The following is a 21,488-nucleotide window of genomic DNA, read 5'->3' on the forward strand; positions in this document are numbered from 1 at the left end:
GAAACAGAAGGATGTTCTCATGACACTTTCGATGACTAAATACAAGGCAGTAAATACCTAAGGCATATCAATAACGTAAATAATTTTATAACTAATTCATCCAAATGACTGCCACTCCAAATGAGTTGCCTTGGAAAGGTTCGCCTTTATGCAATGATAAAAGTATTGTTTATAACATTCTGAGACCCTCTTCTGAAACTTCCTAAAGAGTTAAGTGGCATATTAGTTAGAAAAGCCTAAATTCATCAACTAAGAGTTTTATTAAGTTAATTGTCACAGACTGTGGTATGCGAAGATGGGGAAATAAACCTAACTGGGTAATATTATTTAGGGTAACAAATAACAACAACAGGGGCACCTGGGTGGCTCAGTTGTTAAGCGTCTGTCTTCGGCTCAATTCGTGATCTCGTGTCTGGCTCCCTGTTCAGTGGGGAGTCTGCTTCTCCCCCTCCCTCTGCCCTTCCCCCCACTTGTGCTCTCTCTCCCTCTCAAATAAAGTATTAAAAAAAAAAAAGCCAAATAACAAGAACAGTAGTTCCAAAAATACTTTGATCAAAGCAGGCACTGATGGATTATGGGAGGAACTCCCCAACAGACAACACTCATTTTGATGTATAAGTTCTAAAATATCTATTCTTAAAGTCTTAAGTACTTTCTAGTCATAACATATAGAATATGGACTTGGATTAACATATGCCATGAAAATCACACACTTATTAACATGTAAGACTTTCTCACTATGGGTCTAGTATCTATATTTTTATGGTCAGAAACCACTGTATAATCCATCATCAAAAATAAAGATGACAAACATATTCAGGTTTGGTATAAAAGATCATTTAAAAAAATTATTATTCTAGTTTTACTGTGATGGAAATAAAATGAAAAAAAAAACCCTAACAGAGAGATAATCTTCTATATACTAGTTAAATGATTTACACAGGTACAGGTTACAAGTTCTTACAACTATGTTTCCTCACCTCCTGTCCATCCAAGTGTCCCATTTGCCTTGCTAGGACGGTCAACTGAGGGTGTTCATGAGGCCATTGTTGGGACTTGCTCATGTATTTTTCTACCAGTGAGATACTATGTGCAAGTGGCCAGCGGGAAAACAGACAAGGTAGCTGGTTCAAAGTAACCCATCACCTGTACTGGAAGAACAATACTACTGAAGGAAGAGCAGGCGCTAACTTTAATTCAGAGGGCAGTGTACATTATTAATACCAGTACCAGTGAAGGTTACTTTGGGCCCTTTCTAAAAGAAAAAGATAAACCCTTGAGAGTTCGTTTTGTTTTCAGTGTTAAATGCCAAATGAACAGCTGCCTGCCAAATGAAGTTTTGGGGAACTCAGGGGGCATGGGAGAGGTCAAGAGAAAAGTTAAAAAAAAAAAATTAACATTGGGAACACTGGAATCAAAAACAGTCACATTCATGAAACAGTACTGGTTACTAATTAGGAGGCAATGCTCTCTCTACCATGACCTCCTCTTTTTTTTTTTTTTTTTAAGATTTTTATTTATTTATTTGACAGAAAGACACAGAGAGAGAGGGAACACAAGCAGGGGGAGTGGGAGAGGGAGAAGCAGGCTTGCTGCAGAGCAGGGAGCCTGACGTGGGGCTCGATCCCAGGACCCTGGGATCATGACCCGAGCCAAAGGCAGACACTTAACCACTGAGCCACCCAGGCGCCTCTCTTCCATAACCTCCTTAAATAAACTTTCTCTAATTGAATATTGTTTTCTTATACTTAGAGAAATGGATATGACAAATAGGCTGAGAAGAACAAAGTCAAAAATATCTAACTATTCTAAGGAACTTACAGTTTGAAAAAAAGTCTGAGGAAAGCACAGTTTGGTTCTTGGTGGTCTCAAACTAGAAGTTAAACAGTGCTTTAGCTGACACTAGCAGGCCCAAAGCACAGTATAAAACTGAAGCAAGGTAAGAGAAGAAGATGACAAAAGTTAGAAAAGATAGCAAAAGAGAAAGACAGTGGTGGAGAGTCAAATAAGTCACATCACCTGTCACAGAAGATTATCTTTGACCTAAAGAACGAGAATACAGCAAGAGAGATGATTCTGGGAACCTCAACAGGATAGATAATGTTGATATAATGTAAATACCCAGACCCCACTATTTTTGGGTTTTAGTTGGGACTTAGGGATGTAATTTTCTTCCTTCCTGATTACCTGCTTAGTGAAAAATTTCTGATAATTACGTGAGACAAGCTGGATTCAAAAACCCACAAAACATCATCTTTGTTATCAGAGGGAAAAGATTCCTTCATTTAAAAGGGCTTTGAACTGTAATTATTAATTGGCTCAAAGTTGTGAGCAGTAAGAAAAACTTAAAAATCCCTTACTTGAGCTGCTGAAAAGAAAAACAGAACATACCCTTTTAATATCAGTGATGGCACTCACTGAGCTGGGATACTTGAAATAATCAGCAAGCATGGCAATGAGGTGATCAGTTATGCTAGCGATTCTCTGTAGCTCAACATCTGGTTCAATCAGATAGGCGAGTGTCTCAGCTCCTTCAACTCTCTCCTCTAGTAATCTCTCCTTACTGCACATTCGAACCAAACAAGGCAGTGTCTGGAAGGTAGTGAAATTAATTATTTGCTTTGTGGTAAAGGCAAAAGCTTGATGGAGAGCATATAGTGACTGAATCAACTCCATGGTTTTTATTGGCAGTCAAGTTAGTGATCAAATGTTTCAGAGAATGAAAGGTTGTTTGGAATGTAAAAACAAAGTTCAGTGTATATTAATCATTTGTGCTGGCACACTAAACCCTAATCATACAACCAAAGCATATTAATACAAACTCTAATCAGGCTTTTGTGATGGATAAAATTGAAACTTTATTATACAACCTTATAAAAGACATTTAAGAATCCCTAATAAATCATGTCTGAGGTTTCTGTCCCATCTATGTATTTATTTACTTAAAAGACATCCGGCAAAGTGGCCGGTTAGCTCAGGTGGTTAGCGTGGTGCTGATAAAAGACATCCAGCAGTTTAATCAGGAACAACTGTGCTGTAGAAAAAGTATGCTATCTTTTCTTTAGTGAATAATAATAAAATGGGATGACTTTTATTTTTGAGGTGTGATTCTCACCTACAAAACCAAAATACAGCTTTAAAAATTCAGTGATCTTACCATTACTCAGATTCCATGAGTTTTCCTATAATGTGAGTGAAATGCATCCATCGTAGTTCCTAGGTTTTCTAAATCACTCCCTAGAATGACTAGACCTGCTAGTCCAATTTTACTTCTGAGGTCCTTCAAAAACCTTGGTGCTGGTCTTGGTAATTTATCTACATCAGGTTCTCAATAAAAATATTCCATGTATTTACTATTTCTAAGGCTGATGAACCCACTTTAAACAATACCACAAAAAATGGAAATTGAAATGTTATAAGAAGCCTTCCTCAATTACTGTAATCAACTGTGCTTTGCTCTTTTCTAAGTTCCTATTATATCTTTATCATAGAGTTTAGCACTTTACTGTACACTACTGATTTCCTATCAGGCAAGTGCAGGCTTTATAATACAATCCTAGGCGTCCAAGAGCAAAGCCTTATTCTTATTTTTTTCTGAACAGTTACTAACATTTATTAATACCATAAATTCATGGATTATTGAATTTAACACTCACAATTACTACATGAAGAAGATGCTATTAACCTAGTTTACCAATAAGGGAGAAGAGGAGGGGTAGAGCAGTTGAGCAAATAAACCAAGGTTACTTGCATGGAATCCCTTAGAACTCTACACAATGATGCTTAGTCGGTCCTCAGTTCTAATTAATTGACTTGCTTCACCAAAGACTAAAGCAAACATTAGTCTTAATGCTCTTTTATCCTTAGGTTCATTTTGTACACTGATAATGAGAGATCTCACGATCATAAAATGATACATAATCAATTTATTTACATTTATTTTGTTCTTTGTAGCTAATAAGACGTTTAATATATTTAATATATTGTTATCTTCAAAATGACCCTGTGGGATAGATGAACAAAAATTATTGCCTCCACTTTCATGAGGCACCAAAAGAGTAAGGGAGGTGCCCAGGATTACTCAAGTCAGTCAGGGGTGGGAGTGCTGAAACCAGAATCCAGGTCTTGTAACTTTTAGGGCCAATCTCTTACCTGGGTTTTTCTGAGTTCTAGTTGCTTTTGACATGTCACAATATGTTGATGGTTTTCATGTGCTATTTTTTTCTTTTTCATTATGTCTTTTGATTATCTGCCATGAGGGTAATATAAAGTCTTTGTCTACAGAGCTAATGAACTGCTTTCCTATAAAACTATGTTCAAACTTAATGAAAATCAAGGATTAAAATATATTTTCTATTTCACCTGAATTTTACATATTTTTACAACTTCTAGATCCTCATAATTTCCATAAAAATGAAAAAGGTGTGACAGGAAAAGAACTACTTCACTTTGACTCTCAAGACACATCTAAAAACAATTTTTTAAAACTACATGGCATTCCATTAAAAAGAAAAGCATGGTGTTTTAATATTATTTTATGCTATGCACACATACCATAGTTATAAATGTATAAAAAGAAATAAGAGAAAAAAAAGAAACAGGAATACCAACATTTATATTCAACACTTACGACTGGGGAACTTTTGCATGTGTTTAGAGAGAATTAATTAGCTCACCTTTAATACAATACAGTTGTCATCTGTCCGAATTGCTCCAGCTCTACACATGTAAGTTAAACTGGAATAAGATGGCAGAAAGTAAGTTTTTGCTTGTGTTTTAAAGGTTTAAAAGAAAAATTCCTTGCCTTTAGGATTTTATGGAAAAAAAAAGACAACTACTCTTATTTATCTTGAGGGAGAAGGTTTTCATATTACCTTTGATGAGGTTCTGCCAATTTAATACTCAAAAACAACTAACTGATAAATATACAACAGTAATTCAGATATTTTTCAAAAATACATACAAAATTGTTTTAAAAATAAAGGCTTAATGAGCAGATAAACTTTAAAGCTAGGCGCTGGGCACAACGGAGTTCCTTATAATTTTTTCTAACTTTTTCGTGTGAGAAAGTTTCCATAATAAAAAGGGGGGGAAAGTTAAAAATAAAATATAAAGTTCACAAAGTGTCTAAGATTAAATCAAGCTAAGCTTGGATAGTCTAACTCCAATAGCAGTAGTACAAGTATCACAGAAAAAGCATTTAACTTTTAACTCTTAGCAGTAGCCATAAGAAATTAACTAATAACTCTTCAGAGTTTGCCAGCAATGGCTTTGACAATTGGTCATTGATTTGGTTCTACTAAAAAACAATTTGCCTTCATAATTATATCTGGCTTTGAATAAGAATAAAGTTACTTGGTACTCCCTAAGCAGGTACTGAACACTTCAGAAACTTAATGAATTTCCTTTTTGGATTAGGGTCCTTTAGTAAAGGGGGGCGTGGTTAAAACACTCCATAATCTGGCTTTTATAGAAAGCTATAAAAAAAAAAATCAATAAAACTTTTACCTAGATTGTAGAGGATCGAATTGTTTATAGCTGTAATCATCTTAAGACTTGTCACCACATTTTTTTAAACCAGTTCCATGAGAGCATTTATCTTACTTAACAAAAAGGTTTTTGAAGACAAAAAGCAAACAAGCATACAAATAATATACTCAAAAAAAAAAAAACCCCACAAAAAACAAAAACAATTCATTGTGCATGAGTAATTCACTGAAAATTTCTCATTCTCGCCTGAAATACTAGAAAGCCACAAATTCTTAAATACTGGAACAATCTAGCAAAGAACCTTATATAACAGGTGCTCAACCTATCTATTAAATGTATTCATAATTACAGAATTGACATGTATTGAATGCTTATATGAGCTAGGACTTGTACTAATAAGAAATTATGTTATAAACTGTCACATCTCTATACGAATTTTATGTCTTGTTTTTCTAAAGATGAGGAAGCCATATTCTCTGAAATCATGCCTTGGTTATCAACTTCAACTAATTCTCACTCCATTATTTTCCTATCTTTGTATTTTCTTAATTCTTAGCATAAATTTTTTAGTTAAATCTAATTTTATATTATTTCAACTGAAATACAAGGAGAGTATGTTGAGAATATAATAAAGTAATTTTCTGTGATAGTCTTAGCTGTTATATGAGTGTTGCTGTTCTGCATGCTACTAGTAGTACACTGAGTAAAAAACTCATGCCCATTTAAGAAAATGTGAGACAACCCCATGACTTGCAAATTCCAAAATCCCAAAACAAGATGGGGACTGGAGGTGAGCTAATCAGGCTGTCTAAAAGTTCTCTAACATATTGATAAAGCACTGCTGTTCTTCCCACATTGTCTTGACTTTTACCATTTTGCTGACGTCAGCTGCATCTCAATAGGCTTATCCCTCTGTAACATCTTCACAAAAATTTGTGGTAACAATTCTCCATCAACCAAAACTAGAAATAAAACAAACAAGAAGAATTAAGCAACTCTTTAAATATACAAAGTTCATAAATTAAATCATGTAGGTGCCACTGAAAGTTCCAGCCTACCATTTACCAGGGTCATCGATACCTGGGGGTTTTCAAAAGCTAAAACTGAGAAGCATTTCAGTGCTTGCATTCGAACCTGTAACAATAAACAAAAAAATGCATTTATCTTGATTTTGCAAATATGAATTTTAATGTCTCAGAATCTAAACTCTTCTGAAGAAACAACTGTTTAAATCTGCTTAAAATACTAAAAGAAGGCCTCAAGGGAATAAAAATAACACCTGGATATCTGGAGTACAGTAAGTTAAACTTAATTATAAAAAGTTAAAATTAATTTTGAAGTAACAGAAAAGAAAAAACAGGAAGTAGCAACTAAGATTTAATTAGATAAATTCCTAATCAAATTTAAAAGAACAATGTACAAAATACAATGTTGGTAAATCAAAGAGAGCTTCATGAACACTTAATTACCAACTGCCTTTCAAGTGGGACATTTCTTCTTCCCAAACTACAAACCAGAGAACTGAAGAGAAGACAAAAAAGGGACAAAAGGAAAAAAAAAAAAGTGTGCTCTTATAGTTGTGTGCGGGATGGGGTTGTGTCAAAGGAACAGAAGGAAACAAAGTTACAGTAAAAATCTGGAAAGGACTAAACTAACTTAACTTCTGTTTTATTTTTTAAAGATTTACTTCATTTCTTTGAGAAAGCGGGAGGAGGGAGGGTCACAGGGAGAGGGACAGAGAGCCCCAAGCAGACTCTACGCTGAGCGCAGAGCCTGATGTAGGGCTTGATCCCGTGACCCCGAAACCACAACCCGGGCCGAGACCAAGAGTCAGATGCTTTGACCAACTGTGCCACCCAGGCACCTCCTAATTTAACTTTTAAAGCACTGGGTGTTATTCACAACTAGTGAATCATTGAACACTATACCAAAAACTAATGATGTACTATACATTGGTTAACTGAATTCAAATTAAAAAAACCAACAATAACAACGACAAAAAAAACCACTTATGAATTGTGCTACTATTCCTCAAAACCAGATTACTGGTCTGGGACCATAACACGGGTCAAACCCTTGACTACATACAATCTCTTTTACAATTTGCAGGAGCTCCTATGAGAACTGTTATTTTTCATTCTTTCTGCTCAGTTCTCACCAGACAATCTAATCCTCACTTCCAAGCCTGCGTCTACAATATGATGTTCTTATGTGGAATTTGAGACTGGCAGGATAGGTAGCTGAAGTGTGAAGAAGCCCTGTCCCTCATCTTAGCAATGATCTGCAGCACAGGATGTGCACACCCAAAATATGCCAATGATCCTTGGGACAATGGAGCAAACCTTGGCAAAAGAAAAATATTACCAAAACCTTTTTCCTTTCACAACTTGTAATCTATTATAGTAGATAAGGAAGCTTAGTGCAGAAAAGAAAACAAAACAAAAAGAGGGAGAACTGAGGGAGTTTATGAAGCTAGAGGATGGAGAAGAGGAAGAACAGTAAATAGCCACCCCAGTAATTGTTTCTTGATGTGCCAGTGCTGACTGGTTTCAGCCTCCGTGAGGCACAGGGTAGAGGAAGCGGCTCTCAGTATATATTTCCTTTCCCTCCCTCTGGCTAATTTCAAGCTGGCTCCATTCCCCATTCCTATCCTTGTGAGTGCTTCAAGATCAAACTTTGGATGTCTGAAGTAGGAAAACATAGGTATTAGCAAGCTGCAATACAGACCAGATTAGAATCAGTGCACGCACGAGGACAGAAGACAAAAATGACTACTGCTCTCTCTGTTCTGCGTCAAAGTCATGGCATACCAGCTCTAATGTGACATAATAACGACAATGCCCCATTATCTGCTATAACTTGGTAGCTGGACAACAATGAAATGACCAAATTTTTAACTTAATGCTTGATAAAATATCATGATGCTGTTTACCCATATATAAAACACAGTGAAGGAAATTTAATTAACAAGTCTGAAAACCTTTGACTTTTTAACTCAAAATACAAAACAACACAATTAAAAAAACAAAGCATCAGACAAAAACCTAAGTTTTTATGAGACTTCACCTTTTGAAATATGTAACACATTTTTTTTTAAGATTTTATTTATTTGAGAGAGAGAGTGAGCGAGAGCAGCGTGGAGGGCAGAGGGAGAAGCAGACTCCCCACTGAGCAAGGAGCCCGATGCGGGACTCGATCCCGGGACTCCAGGATCATGACCTGAGCTGAAGGCAGTCGCTTAACCAACTGAGCCACCCAGGTACCCTTGTAACACATTTTAAATGTTGATGTATATGTGGGTATATGCTCTAAGTTTGAGTCACTGTGGCTAAGTCAGGTCTCAAATAGGAAATCAAAGTATTTCCTGATATAGCAAGCCATTGTTCCTACATACTTCAAGGCATCACCTCATGTGCAGCTTTGGCACTGACAGAGCAGAAGAGACTGTGAAAATCAATAGCAAATCAAGCCACAACCATATTCTGGAAAAAAAAAAATGGAAAGGCAAGGGTAGCTTTTAAAAATTTTTAAAGAGGATTCTATAGGTAAAACAATGCCCCATAACATTTTATTGATAAAATGTTATTTATTCTTGATCACAATATCTATCAAAGCAATAAAATATGTGGGCCTCCATCTAGTTCAAGACTCTAGAAACCAAAACTAAAGTATAAAAATCTGGCCATAATTTTTTTTAACATCTTACTTTGTAAGATACTGAGGTTAGTAGGTGAGCAATATTCTGAACTGCACCATGGTTAAATAAAATTGTTTGATGATCTGGACCCTGTAAGAAAAGAGAATATAACATTAAAAAGAGTAATGATTCATTCCAACAAAACACTTACTTAAATGTAGAAAAGTTCATTTACTACAAATTGTCAGCTGCCCTTCTCTTGCATAAATCCATCCTAATAAAGCAGGGTAGACAAAGGGCTGCCATTTCTTATGTCATCCCAGTTCTGTAGAACTACTGCTTCCTTACCTACCCCCAAATAATGAAGGGGGCACAGAAGCTATCCTGGCACAGGCCCTTTGCAGTTCTTAAATAACACACCATCATAGCAACAGAACCACCGTGAATTCTGCATTTCATGTGCACAAACTTACACTATGCCGCTGGAGAGTAGTAGTCATTCTTACAACTTCAGACTGATGAACTAGTCAGAGGAACTCTAAAACTAATTACATGCAAGAAGAACTGGACCAGAGCTTAACCTACCTCAATACATCAGGGAAGTTTGAATTATGGATGGTGGAAAACACAACACTCCATACAGAGAAGTGAATGTGTTTTGGTTTCTGTTTCTATCTCGTTTCTCTTTTAAATTATCATTTCTTAGAGTAGGAAGGTAAAGAAATGAGAAAATTCACGATTTTATTTTTCACCAGTTGTCTTCTACTAAGCAATTTATTGAAATCTTCAAAGTGACAGAAGCTAAAGGTTAATGCAAGTCTTCGAAATTACCACAGTTTGTATGCATTGATTTTTTAAAAATATTTTTCAATTTTTAAGTAATCTCTATAACCCATTATGGGGCTTGAACTTACAACTCCAAGATCAAGAGTCGAATGTTCTACCAACTGAGCCAGCCAGGTGCCCCTCTTATGCAATGATTTTATGTACCACCCGCCCATATAATGAAGTCAAAGCAAGGATAAGGATGCTACTTCATGCTTATCATTATTCAGAAGAGAAAAATACAGCACTGAAAGTTGGCTACCTATCTGGGTTCACCAGAGAAAACCAGTTGCTAGTCTAGAAAAAAAAAACCCTCTCCAATCAATTTTTCCAACCCACTATTCAGCCAAGTAACAATGATCCTGAAGATGCGCATTCTTTCCTGGACCAAAATATCCATCATCTGAAGTGGGGAGATTAGTATTCATAGTTTTGAATCACAAAACAGCCATATCCTATTTTACAGGTAGTAATTCCCTGAACATTTTATATACCATTAAAAGTAAATTCCCTGAACATTTTATATACCATTTTATATACCTTTTAATGGTATATAAAAACCATTTAATGGTATATAAAAAATGGTTTTTAAAAAACAAAAACACTTCAGCAATTTCCTTACTAACTTCTAATTTCTGACTTTTTTAAAAGAAGATTTTGTTTATTTATTTGATAGAGAGAGAGAGACAGCGTGAGAGGGAACACAAGCAGGGGGAGGGAAGAGGGAGAAGCAGGCTTCCGGCTGCGCAGGGAGCCCGATGTAGGGCTTGATCCCAGGACCCTGGGATCATGACCCGAGCTGAAGGCAGATGCTTAACGACTGAGCCACCCAGGCGCCCCTAATTTCTGATTTTTGATGCAAAATATTCCACACTTTACTCAGGCAAACCCCCATTACATATATTAGGCAGTTTCTAATGTCTCACTATTAAAAACAATGTTCTGCTGAACATTATTAAAGCCAGCCCCATCTCAGTGCAAACTCTTAAGAGTATGAGGATAAATCACAGCTTGATAAATTTATCCCTACATATCCACCCAGAATAATGCAGGCTTGCTTTTAGAACAACTAAAGATACTGACATTCTCAGGGCACAGGCTGGAAGTATACTCTTTATCTTCCTACCTCATCTTCATCCATGCATCTGGAATTATAATTATAGGTACTAATTATTGGGTACTTGCTATGTGCTGGGCACTGCTCTAAATGCTTTACTTGAATCGTCTCATTTGAAAATGAGTCTCCAGCTTATTCAATATAAAGATAGTTGAGACTATAATGGGGAGCCCAGGAAAAGAAGGATCTCCTAAGAATATGACCTATTTTTTTTCTTACATAGTAACAAGTAGGTAATTAAATTGTGAAGATAAGCCTAAATTACACTAGGCTGACAGGTTAGCATACTAAGGTGTGTTTTTTTTTTTTTTTTTGCCTTCCATTATAAATTTTAACATCCTAATTTAAATATTGGCAGTGTTTAGGAGAATAGCTAAGTAGACAGGATACTGCCTCTACCCTTGCACCTCACAGCTCTTCTGTCTCTGTATTTATCTCTGTTCCTCTGCTGTGAAGTGACCTAATACTAATAGATTGTTTTATATTCTTCAAACCTTACATATACAAATACGTAAGTATATCCTTTCCCCTATTTTAACACAAATGGTAAAATACTACATATATGTGCTATATGTACTATACACACACTATACCTATTGCTTCAAACCTTTTATTCTCCTTTATACTATTTCCCAGAAATCATTCATATGAGTACAGAAAGAGCTTTCTTATTTCTTTTTTGACCTTATTCCGCTATATGGATAACCCATACTTTAGTACCTTATGGTTAGACATTTAGATTGTTTATAATCTTTTACTATTACAAACATCACTTCAATAAATATCCATGTGCATGCATCTTTAAGAGCTAGATCACTTATGGAATGTCTGTACTGATGAACTTATATTATGAAAAAGATCAAGCACAATGCAATTAACATTAACTGTTCCCTGCCTCTTACAAGATACTGTAGTTTTTAATCCCTCAATTTCTTTGCCCCAGAAATTACAGGAAATAATTATTACAAAAGCAGCTCTTCCTCCTCCTCTCTGTGGTTATACATAGGATCGTGTAACAACAATTGCAATGAATGGAACCGTTGGCTGAACCAACTAGAGTAGGAGCTATCATTTGATTCTTATCAAGTCTCCCTTAGGTCTCTTCAAATAAACCCACATTGACCTGGGCTAGAGAGGCAACATCCATAGGGTGGGAAGCAAATAAGCCCTCAAGATTTTAAACTCCAAAAGATAGGTCTCAGAAGTTTGAGTAACCTGTTTAAGAAGTGGCAACAATTTAATATTACTAGTCTTTTTTTTTTTTGCTCCTTAATAAATCAGGGAGAGAATTTCAAAGATATAATTAGGATTATATTAGTACTTAAGTTTTGGGGGGGGTCAAAAAGTACATGCCTAATTTTGACTGAGCAGGGTCTGGCACCTTGACTCTCACATTGTCCAAGGGACAAATGTATATGCAAAGTTGTGAATGAGTCTGAAAATTCTATTATAAATCCTATTTTAAGTCTATATGCAAATTGAACAGCATGAAAATAAAAGGTTTTTATGGTTAATAACTATACAGAGATCATCAGATCAGTTGTTTTCAAAGATTCATGCTGGTAAGTCAGTAGAAAAATTAATATTTATATTAGGCTATTGGCACTGGGTTTATAAATGCTATATTTCCTAAGGTTTAGTTATATCTCAGAACACTCAAATTTGGTCATTTAATTACAGTGGCAAATGCTAATTACCAGGCTAAAAGAAAGCTCAGTTAAGGTGATTTTCTCTGATACCATCTTCAGCTCTGTTAGTGGCATGAAGATGCCTATAAATTCTTGCTCAGCATAAGATTCTCTCCAGCAAAAGAACTAATGATTTAATGGTTTTCTTTTATCCATTTCAGCTAAAAAGTACTGAGAAGTTTTAGATGAGCAAGCCTAAAGGGATTTAGAAATTTCTGATGAGTAATTCTAAAAGCTATTTGGGTAACTTCTGGAATGGGATTATTCAAACTTCTCATAATTTAACATAATTTGACATGTAGTAATTATACCTCCAGGTCCAATTTTCAGTGCCCCTTTGGGATTACCGTGGTTATAACTATTAGATGTTGTGCTCTCAAGCACTTAGGTATAGACGCAGAAAGATTTTTAATGAGGCACAGGAGTTCAGGAGTATCCTCCTTTACCTATCTGCCAGGGCTGGGCTACAAGACTTCACTTCACTGTTAGAAAATTCTACACCCTATTAAGTTCAGCTCATTTTTAGGAAATTAATTGCAACAAAATTGTCAGTTTCTCAAAGCCTTTCTTTGCCCACTTCAAAAGATTAAGGGAGTGTTTGACATCCCTGGACCTATGAGTTGGCTTACACATGGTCAAGGCAATCTGGGAAGAGAAACTTCAAAGATTTTTGACAAAATCCTTAAATTCTAAATGTCTTAAATAGAACTGAATAGGCTGTGAAAGCCTGCTAGGATTTGGGAAGGAAGAGTTAAACAATTAAATTATAATGATATTTTTTCTGGAACCAAGTGATTTAATTTTCATTTATTTGGGCAACTGTTCTAAAATAGCATACATGTGTGATCTTCCTGGTTTCATATGTAGGTGTTCACTTCTCTTTCCTTTATTTTCTACAGTTCCCCAAACTCTTCATTTTATCTTTGTATTATAAATATAGGTAGATAAGTAATGCTGTCCGAAAAATTTATAGAATCATTAGAAGATAAACATTTGGTTAGAAATTGGCAAATGTGTAGAAATTATGAAAGATCTCAAATACACAATCTCCCATGGCTATCAAAAGACTACACTCAGTATGTAAACTATGAAACAAAGGAAGTAGCACTTTGCAGCACTCTTCAGTTTAGGTTGAGGCCCTTTTAGGAACAGAAATTTCTCTCAACAAAGAGCAGAGAAGAATCTCTCATTTCTCCTTGTATGAGATCACTTAAAACAATTTCCAACAATGAGGGTGTGGGGAAATAGTTTTGATCACACACTGCTGGTAGGAATATAAAAGGGCACAACCTCTATACAAGACAGTATGTGGTAAGATTACAAATGCACACATTCTTTGACTCAGCAATTTCATTTCTTATAAAATGTCTTACACAAGATATTTTTGCAGCATTGTTTTGTAATAATGTGAGACTGGAAACAAGGCAAATGTCCAACAGTAGAGAACTGGTTAAACAAATTATTGTGTATCTGTATAGTAAAATACTATACGGCTGTTGAAAAAAAAATGAGGGAGCTCCTTATGTACTTGTACATAAGTATCCCCATGTACTGATATGGAATAGCTTTCAAGATATGTTAAATGAAAAATTCAAAGTACAGGACTTAATGTATGGAATGCTACCATTTGTGTCCAAAAAAGGAGAAGGGAATATATACGTAGGTCTGCTTATATATAAAAACAGGGGAGGGGGGAGAATATACATAGGTCTGCATAATTATATATGTACAGGTTATCTCTGGGAGGACACACAAAGAAGGCACATCTCCGGGGACACAGAAGATTTTACATTACAGAGAACATTTATTCTGGTTCTTACTTTACAGCAGTGTGAGAAGATCTGACAGATGTACTCCTGGGTGTAGCGGGACCTGCTAAGTAGCGCCATGAGATGTGGTATCACTGTGGCATCCTGGAGTAGAAGGAAAAGAGAACACAGCAACAAGGAACTTAGGCACTGTGAATACATCTAACAAACTATTTCCATGAGCAGGTACATATGCAAGCTTCTTAATCACAGTAAATCAAGTCTCTTTAAAGAACACAGCAAAACAAAAACAAGAGAGTCACCAAAATTTTTAGGTAAAGGATGAGGGGCTTCAATATTCATCCTCAACAACAAAATACCAGAATGAGAAATTCTCAATCTCTCTCCCATAAACAGCCTATATCCCCACAATAAGACAAAATCATTTCAAAAGACTTGACAGAAATCTGTTGTGAAACCAAAATGTGAACTAATAAGATATATAATAACAAATAGCCTATAAGGAGGAATTACTGTATAAAAATAAAACTTGACAGTTTTGATCTCTGAGATGTTGTGGTATCAGTTACTCGTAAGAATCATAAGACTGTAGTTAGCTAATTTCAATTTTCACAAGATAATTTGCAAAATATCAACTCCTCACTTAGAGCATGTTCTCTGCCTATTGCTGAAACTTAGCAATATACAAGTTGGTGCAGTAGGAGAGAGGAGAATCTGCCCAATTTGCTGCAGGGCTCTCCAAGAATCCCCTTCTTAGGGTGCAAAGGGAATTAAAAGTTGAAAGGGTATTTGATCTGAACCACAGATGGAAAAGGAGACTTAGCTCAAGCCTCCTAGTCAATCCTGTCATAGTCCTAGAGCTACACTTCTCAAATATGAATGTGCATGCAAATTCCCAGGGGATAGTCATTATGTAGAGATTCTCATTCTATAGGTTTGGAGTAAGATCTAAGCTCCCAGATAAGGCTGATGTTGCTGGTCCATAGACCACACTTTGACATAAGACAACAGAGGGCAAGGAAGGAAACTTAAGAGTACCACTGTTGGCATGAACAAGATTTGGGGTTTCCTTACAAAGAAAAGAATGCCCCAAATCTTTAAGAGCTAAGTGAGAAAACAGAAGGCAGTTGATTCCCTCTAAGCAGAATCTTTCCCTTTGCTTATTAGTATAACCCTTTGTGTTATCACAAGCAGTTTAAAAACAAAATGAAAAATTTAGAAAACCCCAAAGAAAGTCAGGTACTAAATGTATAGAAAGAAAAGAGAGAAGATGAGAGTGTCAAGTACATGTCTATTTTATAGAGTGGGGAGGGGAAACTGATTCCATTGGCAGAAGACAGGGAAGCAGGTAGCAGCTAAAAAAGAACAGGCAATTGAAGGATGATATGAAAGCTTCTATTAAGCTCCTGAAATTACTTCCACCTCCTTTCTTTCCTCCATTGCTCTCTCATCTCTCAGTTTTCCTGTAATAACAGCTTCATCCCATTTCTTCACACCTGCCCCTTTCTGCCAATTGTCTTACAGATCTACAATTTATGGTTGATTAAACAAAGAACAGTTACATAATTTGCCCAAAGTCACCCAATTGATAAACAGGATTTCAAACTAGACATCCTACCTTCTTCTAAGTGGACTGCCCTGTTTTCAGTTTAGTGCCTAAGTTGCTGCACCAGCTGGCTCTATACAATCCAACTCACAGACGGCAGTTAATTACACTAAAACACTACTCTCTGTCATAATCCCATCCAACATTCTTCACAGAGTCACCATTATCTCTGAGGCATAAAACAGACATTGTCACTGTGAAAGTCAATTAATGTCCCTGGGTCTTAAATTTTCTTATGTAAAAAAGTTAAGTTGGTGTAGACTAGTTTTCAAAATTATGTACCATGAACCATTAGTGGGCCATAAAATCATTTTGGAAAGCAAGGATAAAGGAGTTAAAACTGTTGGCCAGGACCAATTTCTCACTTACTGGGCTAGGGGTTGGAGAGTAACTTCTGGGTAAAGAAGACAGGTGATTGGTTTAATCTCTTTGTAAACATCACAATGGGACTTTCAGGGAAACAAACTGATATTTACCAGAAGGAGAGCCCTTCTCTGTATAAAGCTTTGAGGAGGATGTCCCCAATTTAGGACTGCTTACAGTAAACCAGTGGTCCTCATACAGCAGTCCATGGACCAGTAGCCTCTGAGTTACCTGGAAACTTGTTGGAAAAGCAAATTCTCAGGCCCTACCCCAGACTCACTGACTCAAAAAGTCTGGCAGGAGGCTCCAGCAATCTGTGCTTAATAAACCCTCCAGCTAATCGTGGTCCATTCTCAATTCTGAGAACTGTCGTAGTGAACAATACCAATTTATATGGCATCGCTCCCTGAAGAATACTGCACAAATCCCTGAGGTGTAAAATTGAGATGTTTCATAATTTAGAGCCTCCCTGCTGTGTAAAGTGACCCATGAACCTCACTTACAGACTTCATGTACCATTATGGGCCAGAGGAGCATGTATCTGATGTGGGGAGAAGGGACTGTGGAGACTCGTGACATGCCCCTACCCCCGCTTCTGCTGCCTATGCCTCCTGATTGCTTATGCTCTTGAAATATTTGTAAAATGTGATTCTAGATAAGATCTCTGACTTATATATGTCCTATCTGACACTGTGATTGGCTCACAGAATCACAACCAGCATTTTTCTAAAAATGAGAAAGGAAGGATAGACTAGTAACCAGAGGGTATCACATTTATGGAACTGTTTTTGAAGACTGTCTCAGGAATATTCTCTCTTTCTCTCTCTCACTCACACACTCACACACACACACACACACACAGACATACACACCGTGTGGCAATGGAAAATGTATTTCTTATCACGGACTGCAGATGAGAGTGTTTGAAAAACACTGGCCTGGATAATGTTCATTAAGACAGTCCCATGTAATCAACAGATTAAAAGGCCCCCTAGTAATCCCTAAGGTTTTTGAAAACTACTGAATGACTCCAAAGATCTCTGGATTCTCTCACACATATTCTCGGATTCTAGCCTGGCAAGTAAGCCTCCTGCAAGCCATTTCTGGTTCACTTCTTCTGTTGAAACAAACACTGATGCCCTTCCCACATTAGCCTATTCTGCCCACTGTTCTGCATCCTTTCTCTTACACAGATCTTTCCTAGAATGGCCTCTTTCCTCTCCACTTCTCTAAATGTTATCCATTATTCAAGATCCAGGTCAAATTCTCTGTAAAGCCTACTCTGCTGGATTTAACCTAAAGTGAGTACGTTAACTATACTGCCTTATTTTGATATTAAGAGATCAAAATGGGTCTTTTTAAAAAATTTTTTTGAAGCTTTTATTTATTTATTTGACAGAGACACAGCGAGAGAGGGAACACAAGCAGGGGGAGTGGGAGAGGGAGAAGCAGGCTTCCCGCTGAGCAGCGAGCCCGATGCGGGGCTCGATCCCAGGACCCTGGGATCATAACCTGAGCCGAAGGCAGACGTTTAACAACTGAGCCACCCAGGCGCCCCATGGGTCTTTTTTTTTTAAACAGCTTATAAATTCCTCAAGGTCTGATACTATCTTTCACTTCTTTATAATACCTAGAACATTCGATATTTGCAAATTGGCATGCTAGAACTGAAATACTTCTTGAGACTTTTCTGTAACACAGTTATGATGAGTTTTGAGATGCCGAGTAAGTAGAGGTATGCTGTTAGTGAAATGTAACCGATGATTCGAAAACTTCTAAAACTCACTGTATATAGTAGCTCCTCTGGAGTGACGGGACTGGTGAAGATGGTGCGCAGGCATCGGAGGCAAGCTTCAATGAACTTCAGGTCTGGAGATAGTAGTCCTATTAATAGAAAATGGACCTGAGACTCATCCTTTCAGTCCGTATTTTAAACACTGCAAACTGATTCTAATTTTTCCTTGTACAAAAATGACTTCCTTACATACCTTGCAGTAAGGCAGGGATAATATGGCAATCTAAAAGAGACTTGACATTGTTTTCAGTACCCATAGCAAGACTTCCCAATACCACTGCACATTCAGTTTTCAGCTCTGTACTTGAGGTTTCTTGCTGAAGCAAGTACAACAATCTAAAAAGAAGGAATTTGATAAAGAGGAGACAAAACAATTAAACAAAAGTAAATTAGCTAAAAGTAATGTGACAGAAAAATGCTACCAATATATCCCACTAAAAATATGGTTGGTGAGCTAATAGAAGGTTAGGAAATGACCATTTGTTTATATCAGCTACTAATTTAGAAAAGGAATATTTGGGTAAAAAAATCAAGAGAGACTTTCTTCATTTTGATCAAAAGGACTATTATGTATAATCTTAAAGTTTATCAGAACAATTACTCTGGAAGTTCTCCACAAGTACACACAAAACAGCACTACAGTCCATGTTATCTGCCACTCCAGGATACCAAGACTGAGAACATTCAATGCCAAGTACTGCCGGATCTAAAATTTAGACTAGAAAGGGACCTGCACTATCCAGAGGCATGGTTCAGAGATCACAGACGTTTAGCCTAGAGGGAACATTCAGAATCCTTGTGCAGCTCTTCAAGCAAGGGAAACTCATCTTTCTCCAATTTTCCCATTTGGGGAATCAGGAGATCCTTCCATTTCCATTCCAGCCCTGCCTGCTGAGCAACTACTCCCCAAACTCTAATCATCCACCACTTATGACCACCTCCTTTATGTTTTAAGGTGGAACACTCATGCTCCTTAAAGTACATTTATATACACTGAACACTAATCCCCTAAGAAAGGCTACTGAGAGCTTTATGGTTACCAAAGTATATATTTGAGATCAGTTACGATAAAAACAATAAAACCATCAATCCTGTATCAAAAGACAGGAATGAAGAAAAAGAAAAACCAAAACATTAAAAAACTTATAGCAACTGCACATAAAACTTAGTTCTGAGTAGCAAAGGCAAAGAGAAAGTTATACAACTATCATCGTCTACCAGAAAGAAATTCAGTTCATTAGAAAAAAGACCAAACTTTCTAAGTTAAAAAACAGCAAATTCTAAAAATCAGAAATTAAAAAAAGAAAAGCAGGATTAAAAATCTAGCAGGATTTTTTTTTTTAATTCAAAAAAGGCTTTGAGAATCCTAAGAAATTATTATCCAATCATACAAAACTGCCAAGGCGGGACGTCTGGGTGGCTCAGTCGGTTAAGCGTCTGCCTTCGGCTCAGGTCACGATCCCAATGTCCTGGGATCGAGTCCCGCATCAGGCTCCTTGTTTAGCGGGTAGCCTGCTTCTTCCTCTGCTTGCCACTCCCCCTGCTTGTGCACGCGCGCGTGGTCTCTCTCTGACAAATAAAATCTTTAAAACAAAAAACAAAAAAACTGGCCAAGGCTCTGAGGAGATAAAGAATCAGGCTGGTGTATATCATCTATCTACCCAACACATCCTTTTATTGCAGGGTCAATGATCTTCCCCTGAATTTCCAAAAAGTATTAATACATTTGCTTTATATTCCGTTCTCTGGTACTTAAAAATTTCTAAAGAAATGCTTCATATATTTCAAAGCATTTATTTTAAAAATTAAGAGACTTTCAAAAATAGGATAGACAATACAGAAAAAAGATGGGTCTTATGGATGAGAATGAGAAATACATTAGAAACTTAGTATGAATATCAGAAAAGGGATTGATAGCAAACATACCTTGGAACAGCTCCTAAAACAATGAGATTGGCTTTCTGCTTGTTGTTTCCAATTACAGCATTTTTCATGTCTCTGAATTCAGGGGAAGAGAAAAGGGTAAGGTATGTTGAGACATCACAGAAAAATCAGTAATCAATTCATTCTGCTTTATCTTTATTATGTAACATCTTGTACTGGCAAATATAGTAGTTAGTGACAGTCAAATCCACCTGAGTACCAAAGAGAAGGAACAGAGATAGGTGCTGAATGAGCCTGGGAGCTGTAAAACAGGACAGTGTGGGAGTGGGGAAAGTGGGAGATACCCTGAGTACTTGTAAAAGACTTCCAATAAAAAGCATGTTGAGTTCTTCAGAAAAGGCCCACACAATGTATCTGACCTTGTTTCAGGGATCATGACTTTGTCCCTTTCTTTCCTCTTTTTCTGACTTCTTTGAACTGAGTATTTCTTATGATTCCATTTTATCTCCTTTATTGCCTTATTAGTTGTGCCTCTTTGAGTTTTATTGTTTTTTTAGCGGTTGTTTTACAATTTACAATATGTATCTTTTAACTTATCACAGTCAGTCTTCAAGGGATAGTATCTCATTTCATTTGTTTTTTAAGAGTCTTGCAAGCATATACTTCCATTTCTCCATCAATTCTTTGTGCTATTACTGTCATATATATTTTATTTTTTAATTGGTTAGAAATAATATAGTTACTATTTTTTACTTAAGCAGCCAATTACCTTTTAAAGAGATTAAAAAATAAGAAAAAATCTTTTATATTTCCCACATATTCACCAGTATTTTTTATTGTAGCTATACTCAGATCAGGAGTAAAACTCTATTCCACAAGAAGAGTATCTCTATGAATGACCAATTGGTTCACAAACACTGATTGGTCCCAAAGGACAGGTAGAGAAAAAATAAATGGCTCAAAATAAACCTAGTACTACTAATAAAATGATTAATAATAAGAAATACCCTAATTGGTCAGTAGTGCTATCTTAATATAAAACACTAGAACACTATGTGATTCTATATAGCAGTGGTTCTCAAAGTGGGGAAGAGAGGATTAAAGCCCCATAGGGGCCTTTCAGAAGTTTATGAGGGTGTCTGGAAATTTCTGGCCACAGTTTTACAATTAGAAAGCGTTTTTGTACAGTTTTAAAGAAACCTGTATTTTTCGGTATTGCATCTGGCCCTCTAAATAAAAAAAGGAAATTATACTTTTTATTAGAAATCATTTCATTTTGGAAAATCAGACCACCTAGCACAGGGGCCACTCCCA

General features: G+C 36.5%; 1 protein-coding gene across 4 annotated transcripts in view; it reads right to left on the minus strand.

The window, feature by feature from the left end:
• ARMC8 (armadillo repeat containing 8) overlaps window positions 1-21,488 on the minus strand; it is a 124,576-nt gene that overhangs the window by 64,749 nt on the left and 38,339 nt on the right. For all 4 annotated transcript variants that reach the window (XR_003608425.2, XR_003608427.2, XR_003608424.2 and 1 more), the window contains exons 3-11: window positions 20,217-20,288; window positions 18,484-18,626; window positions 18,282-18,379; window positions 14,578-14,670; window positions 9,197-9,277; window positions 6,549-6,624; window positions 6,362-6,452; window positions 4,677-4,737; window positions 2,392-2,592 (exon numbers count right to left, since the gene is read on the minus strand). Coding sequence is in view for 1 of the 4 variants with exons in the window: in XM_028099096.2 (XP_027954897.1) it covers window positions 2,392-2,592; window positions 4,677-4,737; window positions 6,362-6,452; window positions 6,549-6,624; window positions 9,197-9,277; window positions 14,578-14,670; window positions 18,282-18,379; window positions 18,484-18,626; window positions 20,217-20,288 (916 nt within the window). In the remaining 3 variants the exon portion in view is untranslated. The remainder of the gene's footprint in view (window positions 1-2,391; window positions 2,593-4,676; window positions 4,738-6,361; window positions 6,453-6,548; window positions 6,625-9,196; window positions 9,278-14,577; window positions 14,671-18,281; window positions 18,380-18,483; window positions 18,627-20,216; window positions 20,289-21,488) is intronic.

This window comes from Eumetopias jubatus, unplaced genomic scaffold, assembly GCF_037043125.1.
Source record: "Eumetopias jubatus isolate StellerSeaLion01/CBP00866 unplaced genomic scaffold, mEumJub1_p1.0 scaffold_1, whole genome shotgun sequence".
NCBI lineage: Eukaryota > Metazoa > Chordata > Mammalia > Carnivora > Otariidae > Eumetopias > Eumetopias jubatus.